This window comes from Malurus melanocephalus, unplaced genomic scaffold (genome assembly GCF_030028575.1).
Source record: "Malurus melanocephalus ecotype Western Australia unplaced genomic scaffold, MMel_1.1 scaffold_490, whole genome shotgun sequence".
NCBI lineage: Eukaryota > Metazoa > Chordata > Aves > Passeriformes > Maluridae > Malurus > Malurus melanocephalus.
The window spans coordinates 377,343-386,423 of NW_026623722.1; the positions used below are offsets into that span (position 1 = coordinate 377,343).

Below are 9,081 nucleotides of genomic sequence, written 5' to 3' on the forward strand. Positions count from 1 at the left end.
GCTCATACCTGTCTCCTGTGCTTCCATGTATCTTCTGAAAGAGCCCAGTATCAGTATCCATTACTGCCTGAAGTACCACAGYAGCAAGAACACAGTCCCCAAGCGTCCCAGCAGCCAAGCTCCCACCAAGCACAAGTGTTACACTTACCACACACACCAGCACCCACACRGATTTACAGCAGCTCTAAAACTGTGCTTTTAAATGGCTTGGAACCAACTGGGGTCAACGAGTCCTTCCTCCCTTATCCACCTCTGCCAGCTCCATTCATCAGGCACATGATCACATGATGAGTCCCATCACAATCCTGAGATCAATCACCTGATCATAATCCTGTGATCAATCAGCTGAGATCAATCACCTGATCATAATCCTGAGATCAATAACCTGAGATCAATCACCTGATCATAATCCTGAGATCAATAACCTGAGATCAATCACCTGATCATAATCTTGAGTTCAATCAGCTGAGATCAATCACCTGATCACCATCCTGAGATCAATCACCCAATCACAATCCTGAGTTTTGCCACCTGAGATCAATCACCCAATCACAATCCTGAGGTCTGTTGGTACAGAGGGTCTCATTTTCTTCCTGTTCCTTATTACCAATCCAGTATCGTTTAAACCAAGTCAAAGACAATTTCTTTTCCYTAGTTTCCCTGTGGGAAACTTCAAGTGTCTTGAGCACCTTTTCAGMCTCCCAGCTGGTCCATGTGTTTACCACTTGATGCCCTCTTACCATGCTTTAAAACCTCTTGGGTTGTTTTCAGTGATGATTACACCAAAAAAGGGTACAGTTTACTATGAACTCAGCCTAGGAACCAAGGAAGAGGATAAAATACCATCAAGATGACAGGCATCTCTTCAATGGAGCCCAAGAAAATGGTCACATCCCATAAACCATGCTGYACAACTTTCTCCTCACCCCCAAACTGCCACGGTAAGGAAATGTGATGACTCAAAAGCATCAGTTCAGTACAGTTCAAAAGCATCAGTACATCAGGTTAAATTAATTCAAGTAACTGAGACAAGCCTCAGCAAGGTGTCAGTGTCCTGTGCCCCATCCRTGCTGCTGAACTGATCCACACCAACAGTGGCTCTTTGATCTTCAGCTGCTCCCAGGAACATGACCCTCACTGCTGCTGTCAAAATGAGCCAACAGCTCYCTTCTCACTGACTCATTACASCTGATSAGTGCTCTCACTGACTCATTACACCTGAKCAGTGCCCTCCTTGCTTTCATTTTTTACAAGAGATATGTAGCCCTATGGAAAGCAAAAGGACTGACTAGACATCAGACTGCATCTCCTCACATCCTGTAAGAGCAGGATAGCTATATTACCTTCTGGGAAAATGGGAAGCTTATGCATTGACAGACAAATGTGGCCACTAACAGAAACTCTTTGTCGCAGGAAATCCCTGAAAGCAAGGACAGACCAAGAACCAACCACACATGAGGCTTTAGCGAGCACAGTCCTTTGCCTGTGTTTTGTTCAGGCTGCACAATTGAACACCTCTGGCAAAGTAAACAGAGATTAAACTAGCCACACAAGCTCTGGGGTCATTTTCAATTTRTCATTAGACCTTTTGAAACCTTTAACATGCTTATCAGGTGCACAACAATTGTAATTACAGATTCATACAGAGAATGTTGCTTTTGGTCAGCAAGTAAAAAAGGACAAAAGCAAAGAAAGAAAATAATCCCTACTTCTTCCTTATGCCTCACTAAAGACGCCTCCACCTTGGGCAAAGGAGAACAGCCTGCAGACAGAACGAAGGGACAGGACAGCYCAGCCTGGTGGACTGAGGCAGCAGGAAAATAGGAGGAGACTGYGAAAGGGAACAGATACAGATATGATCCACCATCCACCAAGCAACCACTTCAGCCCCCATGAGTACACAGAATGCCAGCCTGCTCAGGGACATGAATGGTGGCAGTGCTGCTGCTTCACAGCAAGAAAACATAGCCTGATTATAACTCCTTCRTCCATCCCCTCCTCGCTTTTTCTGTACAGCCTCTGCTAAGTCAGCAACAGACCCGTTTTGCATGAAAGCTGCTAATTTCAGCAAGCCACCTGAAAGGAGCCCCCCATTTCTGCACTATATATTGGCCAGAGGAAATYACTCTGGGCAGAGGATTTAATTCCCAACACCCTTGTGCTACAGGAAACAGCTCTCTCCTTGTCTGGTGTCATCTCATCAAGTAGGGTGTTCTCCTTTCACRCCTTCATTAGGGGCAAGGTGAGGGGTAGACCATAAAGCTTTCTTCTAACTCTGAGACAGGACAACTCAAGTCCTGACCAGGACAAGGGAGAAAAGGCTCAGGCTGTAGATGTCCACAGCCACTGCACTACTGGTTATTTACTGTGGAAGATTTGTGGCTGTCAACCAACTGCTTGGTATGACACACACTGCAGAAACACCAACACACTAAAGTGGTGTCTTTTTCATATTTATTAACTCTGAGCAGCGGAACAGAGAGCATTTGCAACAGCATTAGGAAAAGCACAAAGTTGTCCCCAATGTTCACCTGCACCTCATGACATCAGCTCACAGGATAGCTGGAAGGCTCCATGAAGCCTGTCAGCATTCAGCAAAAAAGACAGGAGCCCAACACACTGCTAAAACAATACTGTTATTCCCCATACATGCTCCTTGTATACACAATCCCATTTCCCAATCATCATTCCAAAGCCTCATTTACATCAGAAACTAAGTAATGTAGATGAAGCCTGAAAACTCCCTAGTGTGGCCAAGGCTATCAATGCTATTAAGGTACTTTCCAACATGACAAAAGGAATAATCGTATTGGCAAACATAAGCGTTATGATCATCCTGGGTGCTTCTGGTATAACCATTTCCAGGATTTTAATATTTTTTTAATGTTAGACTCATAACTGAAACAACTTACATGAATCAAATCATCCAGAGGGAAACAAATGTTCATCAGTCAGTCAGGGAAACTCCARCCTCCCACTGGGTCTCTACCAGTCCCACCATTGCTCCCTTCTCAAGGTGTCCCCTCAAGGCAAGAGGTCTTCAACAAGCACACACAAGCTCATYATCCTTCTGTCCTATTCCTGATAACACAAGGTATGAAAGCAACCCACCCCACTCCAGAGAAGGAGCACAGTTTCCCCACTGCCATCCCAGCTCCCACCAGCATCAGTGGCCRCAAAGCACAAACAGGCAAAACCTTCTACCATTTGGGAATTTGTCCCCCTCTCCCACCTGTATGGAGAGAGGACAAATTCTCAACTTGTTCAAAGAGGTTTGTGGAAATTTGCTTGGGAGGTTGTCAGGTAAGAGAATCAAGCAAAAATACACATAATCTGATGTACCACTACTCATGTCAATCTCGTAGCATGGAACTCAAGTGCCCTGGAATAGATGAGAAAAATGTAGCAGCAAAGATCTCCAAGTATAACACACTGGAACATGTAAGAAACTTCAGCTGTATTCCTTTTTTTTTTTTTAAACCAGCAAAAAATGTGATGCACATATAATGGGGAGGAATGATATTCTTGAAATCACAGTTTAAAAATAGGCCAAGAAAAAGGCATAAAATTCCATTTTGCACCCAAATATCCCTCTATCATCTTAGCTGAAACAAGTTTTAGATTGATTTTTTACACTGCCCCTAAGGCCATAAAGGCATCCTGAACGGTTGAATTACAGCAGAAAGCAGAGAAGTAACAGATAACAGTAGGCTCACCAGTAAAAGAAGGGTATGATCACTGCATGCACACATTTATGTATACGTATGTATCAAAATTTAAAAGCATTTATTGATTTGGTTAAGCTGTGCTAATATATTTGTRTGTTCATCTGCTTGGAGTCCCCCTAATTCGACTGACTTAGGAGGAACAGGCTGAGGTTAAACTGAGGTTAGGTGACGTGTCAGCAAAGCCTGACCTAATCCTGGGTTTTTAACTAGTTTGATCTTCTCTAAATAGTATTAGGAAGAGGAAGAAACCACAGGGATGCAGTTGAGCTCCAAATAACCATTTTTAGAAGCGGTTCACAAATAGACAAGGCAGAGTTGTGCATGTTGACTGCTCCAAAGAAAACTCCTCCCTGCAATCCCTCCCCCCCAGACTGAGACAGGAACAACCGTTTTCTTAACTCTGTATTAATGTAAGCATTGCCTAATCCCATTTCTCCTCCTGGTGAAAGAGGGCCTCCATAACACCCTGTAGGTGACTTTGAGCTATTTGGACCTGCCATCCAAGTCCCTCTGTTAAAACAACATACACTGATTTACTCCATTGATTGGCACTGGATCCAAGAGCTGGGGAAACTTCGCATTCATCTCAAAGCATTTCTCGAGCTTGCCTAAAAGTAAGGGTTTGATGAGCAATAAAGAAACTAAAATAATTTTGCTTAAACCACAGAGGTGCCAGTTTTTACTGCCTTTCATTGAGCTCACRGTATTTTTCTCCCACTGTTCCAAGGGAAATAACATTCCATGCAACTGTTATAGGATGTAAAACGTGCACTGCGCTGTTCAGACAGACTCATAATAGAAACATTTAAGCATCAGTAAAATCCCAAATGTAACATTTTTAATTTTCATTTAGCCATGATGTTAGAATTCTGGGGGAGGGAGGAAATTACTACCTCAGAGTGCTTTTAAGGTCTATTCTTTCTGATATAGTAATGAGAAAGATAAGCTCAGTCAATATGCCAGCAGCTGCTGCCGTACTCCTGTGCCTTTGTCATCCCTGCCCCTGTCCCACACAAGAGGTTATCAAGARGCTTATCAAGGACATGTGGCCTGCTGCCTAAGACACATGAAGGACTGCCACTACCTTCATCCACAGGCTTTCAACCCTGCAAGAGGAATGAGGATGCTCCTGTYGCACAGTGGGGCTCCCATGGAGGCAGCTGTCCAAGTTTTCAGGCCAAACATACCCAAAAGAAGCTCAGCTGGCTTGAGAGCCCACAGAGAACTGGCTTAAACATCTTTGAAGACACATGACCATCATTTACAGGAAGGAGAAGGTTATCTTGCAAGACTGATCTTATTCAGCAGCTTCCAAGATGACAGAGTATGATGTCAGGCTGAAAAACCTCAGCTGAAACCACTAAACACTCTGCACAACTTACGGGGAAGCCCTGAAAGGTTGGTTTGTGTCTTGCCAATTCTCAGACCATCTTTYCCAACATTTATGTTCACAAACTGTTAGAGCAATCTTTGACTGCATCACGCACAAAGTCAAGTTCCTCACATATCTGCATCCCATGATCTCCATGGGTTGCCTGTTCCACTGTCTGGATGAACTTTAACATGTTGAATTTAGCCTGGAAAATTTTTAGAGGTTTGACATTTGCCTTCCAGAGAAAGGCACCCCTCTCCACAAAAGCCCGCCTGCAGATTATATACTGCTAGAGYCTGTTTTCCATTCACCACCTTAACTCAAATCACAAGGGCCATGGTACCTCCAGAAAGGACCCATCCACCATGTCTTGTCCACACCAGATGGACCAAATCCTGTTTGTTCCTGTTTGTTCAYGTGCCACCCAGCTGGGAAATGACACCACAACTGATAGAACCTCAGCAGCACGAGACCCTCTTCTCCTGGAGAGATGCAAATACWTGCAAGAAGTCTGTTAAGTTGTGCTATCATGGCGTTTCAAGTACTCAGGACAGAGGAAGGATGAACTTGTGGTTAGGCCACTAAATAGAGATGCAGCTTCCAGCAGTCCAAGCTTCCTGCCACAGATTGCCCCAACAGTTTTCAAGCTGGTCAAATAATCTCTCGCAACAGACTTCCCCACCTTTTTTAATTGTCTGAGAAAGAAACATTTGTAACCAAACATGGAGCACTCAAGAGATCAAAATGGTGAGTATTATATAAACAGATAKAAAGAAACAGGCTGATGTGTTTAATAGTTTATAATGGCTGCTTTAAAGTACTTTAGTACTTTAGGCAACACACCCTTGGATTAAATCTAAATAAACATTTACAGCAGTAAAGAAATGTAAGGAGGCCTGGCTCTTGCTTGCACCTGTAACTCTAAATATATTTAATAGGATGCAAAACTATGTATCGTAAGATGCTAAAAAGCAAACCAACATTACAGTCATTTTTGTAGMAAGCCAGGAGACATAGGGAGTGAGGCAAAACAAAATGGACAACTTGCTAGGGTCTGATTCAAACATCTTAGGAAAATGCTATTTGCTCAACTCAGGACTGAGCTACCAAGGAGATTTGTGGCAGCTAAAACGACAATAAAATGGAGAYGAAAATTCTGTTTTGTGTCCCTAGAAGGGAGATAAATGACGGTCAGAATGAAATTCATTCAAATCCACTAAGATGATACAGAGGGAGTTAGAGAGAGCCGCAGAACAAAATGAAAGGCTCAGTAGGAGCCTGCACAGCCAGTGCTGCAATGTCAGAAACGCAACACAGTGCCATCTGAAACCTACAGGCACAGTAGCAGGACTCAAGGAAAAAAACCACGGTGGCACTCCTGGGGAAGCCATGCCCGCCTGCAACAGCATTGGAATAATGCACCAGGGTCCAGCCACACAAGCCCCCAAAAGCAGATGCGTTTTGAAGGGAGGTTCAGCAAAGCCTCTGGGGAGAACATCCACTGCTGGAGTAAAACCACCAGGGGAACAGAACCAAACCTATTTACAGCAGGGAGCAGTACCTGCCCCTTTCTTTCGCTCCTATTTGGCATCCTCCTTTAGGTATTTTATGGGATAAAAGGTGCCTTAAGACAATAGATTACTAGCTGTAATGCATCCTCTGTGGCTATAACAACTTAACAAGGCTTATCTGTAGACGTAATCTAGGCTTCCAGTTATCCTTGTTCTCCCGGTTCCCTTCCTCTTCCACACACACACACACCCCAAATTTGCATCTCAGCCTGACAGGTATTTTGAATTTAAGCCTAACAAAAGTGTTTGCATGTGCCTGTGCACGCTTAGGAGAAGGTAAGGAAAAAAAAACACCCTATTTTAACTCTGCCTCCCTGAGACACAGCTCATTCCATTATCCCTTCCTTGACAAACAGAGGGAGCTGAAATAAGGAACATCAACTTTGGAATGCCACTCTATCTATGGATAAGTTATTAAAAATATTAGCTTCATCGTTTAAAAAACAAAGGGAAAAAATGCCCAGGAAGTTGATGCATCACGGTGTTGCATCTGTGTCAAGCTTTGGGTAAACATGCAGCAACACGAATGAAATCTGTCCAGAAAGACTGCATTTCAGCGCCAACCACGCAATCTCTGGCCAAACCACTGCATATGTAACAAAAGTTTGATCTCGSCTGCAAGCGCTCAGCTGCGCTTCTGCCATTTCCTGTGGAAAACTGAAGCTCTGAACCACTGTCTCTCACCCAGCCCTCAACGACACCCAGCCCGCTGCCCCTAAATTCACGCCCATTACGCCGCGGCGGGCAGAGCGGAGCCGGGGGATGCTCGGCAGCTCTCCTCCAGCCCTCCCGCAGCCGGGCCGGGCCCCGCCGTGCAAGGGCAGCCGCGCCGCTCCTCCCTCGCCGTCCCCCGGCCCCGGCGGCAGGTGCGGCGGCGCGCCCAGCGCCCGGGGGGAGCGCACGGGGGCCCGCCCGCCACAACAGGTGGTCGGTGGCGCCCGGTSCCGCCCGGCGGCCGCACTCACCGCTGGCGTTCTTCCCGCAGATGAGGTGCTGGTAGGGCTGCAGCAAGCCCCAGAGCTCGGGGTCGTTGTTGACCGTCTGCTCCAGCGCCTCCAGAGTGAAGCGGGGCCCCTCGCCGCTCTCCTTCTCCTTGTCGGCCGGGGCGGCGGCGGCGGCGGCCGGGGGGCGGCCGGGCGGCGGGAGCGGGGCGGCGGGGCCGGCCAGCACTCGCGCGTGGATGTCGCGGAAGAGGTTCTCGGTGCCGGCGGTGAGGTAGATGGCGGCGTGCTCGTGGATGCGCAGGGCCACGCGGCTGTCCACCATCCAGCGGTAGAACTTGCCCACGGAGAAGGCCAGTCCGCACCGAGCCGACTTGCCGCGGCTGAAGCGGTCGCCGCCGCTGCTGCTCATGTTGTAGAGGGAGAGGGCGCTGAGGGCGGCCGCCGTACAGCGGGCCGCCAGCGTCCAGCCCAGGACGATCTCCATGGCGCTCCGCACTTCGTGTTTGGTGCACTTCGCGAAGCGGAGGCTCAGCCGCTGCGCCTCCCGGGCGATGCGCACCAGCGCCCGGCTCACCAGCGTCGAGAGCCGCGCCGCCGCATCCCGGCTCCCGGGGCTGGCGGCGCCCGGCGCCCGCGGCTCCCGGCGCGGCGGCGGCGGCAGCAGCAGTGCCTCCACCTCCTCCAGGCTCCAGGGGACCTCCTCAAGGTCGGGCAGGAGCCGGGAGCACTGCTGCCCCGCGCAGTCCAGCACCTCGGAGTCTTCCGCTAGGACGGTGTTGACGGTGTCGAAGCTGTTGTGCCGACTGTGCATGGAGTCAGTTAGGTGCGGCCAGCAGCTTCCTCCATAGGGGTACGCGGGGTGCGAATCCGAGCAGCACAGCGACAAGTTGGAGGAGCGCACCGAGTCCGCCGCACCACCATACCCGGAGTCCAGCGTCAGGTCTTCCAGCGTCCTCACCGCCGTCTTACCTCTCCGGGCCATCGCCGTACTTCATGCTGTACCCGCGGGACCCGGGCGGGGAGCGGCTCACGGGAACGCAGGGGGAGAAAGCAGCGAGGGGGCGCGGCGTGACCCGCCGATCGCTTCGCTTCGGCCCGGTCCGCCAGACGGCAGCGAAGCGGCGGTGCTGCCTGCGCCCTCCTCCCGCTGCCGCCGCCGGCCGAGCCCCGCTGCCGGCCCCGCTCCGGCTCCGTCTCCGGCTCCGGCTCCTGCACTGCGCCGCCGGCCCGACACCGCAGCACAGCGCCGGCCAGCGGGCGCGGGGGGCGGGGCCATGCAAAACACCGCCGGCTCGCAGCCAATGGGACGGCGCGGGGGCGGGGACATGCAAAGCAGCGCACCCTGCGGCCAATGGGACGGAGCCCTGCGGCGGCCGCGCCTCACTCTGCTCCGCGGGGCCGCTCCGCGCTGCTCGGCTCGGTCCGGAGGGGGCGCGGAGCGGAGCGGAGCGGGAGGGGTGCGGAGC

The 9,081-nt window shown here is 49.7% G+C and overlaps 1 protein-coding gene across 1 annotated transcript in view; it reads right to left on the bottom strand.

Moving 5' to 3' along the window:
• The window catches only part of ABTB3 (ankyrin repeat and BTB domain containing 3), a 148,912-nt gene extending 140,073 nt beyond the window's left edge, over nt 1–8,839 (bottom strand). The window contains exon 1 of the mRNA XM_057381083.1: nt 7,637–8,839. Coding sequence (XP_057237066.1) covers nt 7,637–8,597 — 961 coding nt within the window. The 5' untranslated portion in view covers nt 8,598–8,839. The remainder of the gene's footprint in view (nt 1–7,636) is intronic.
• Nucleotides 8,840–9,081: the final 242 nt, after the last annotated feature.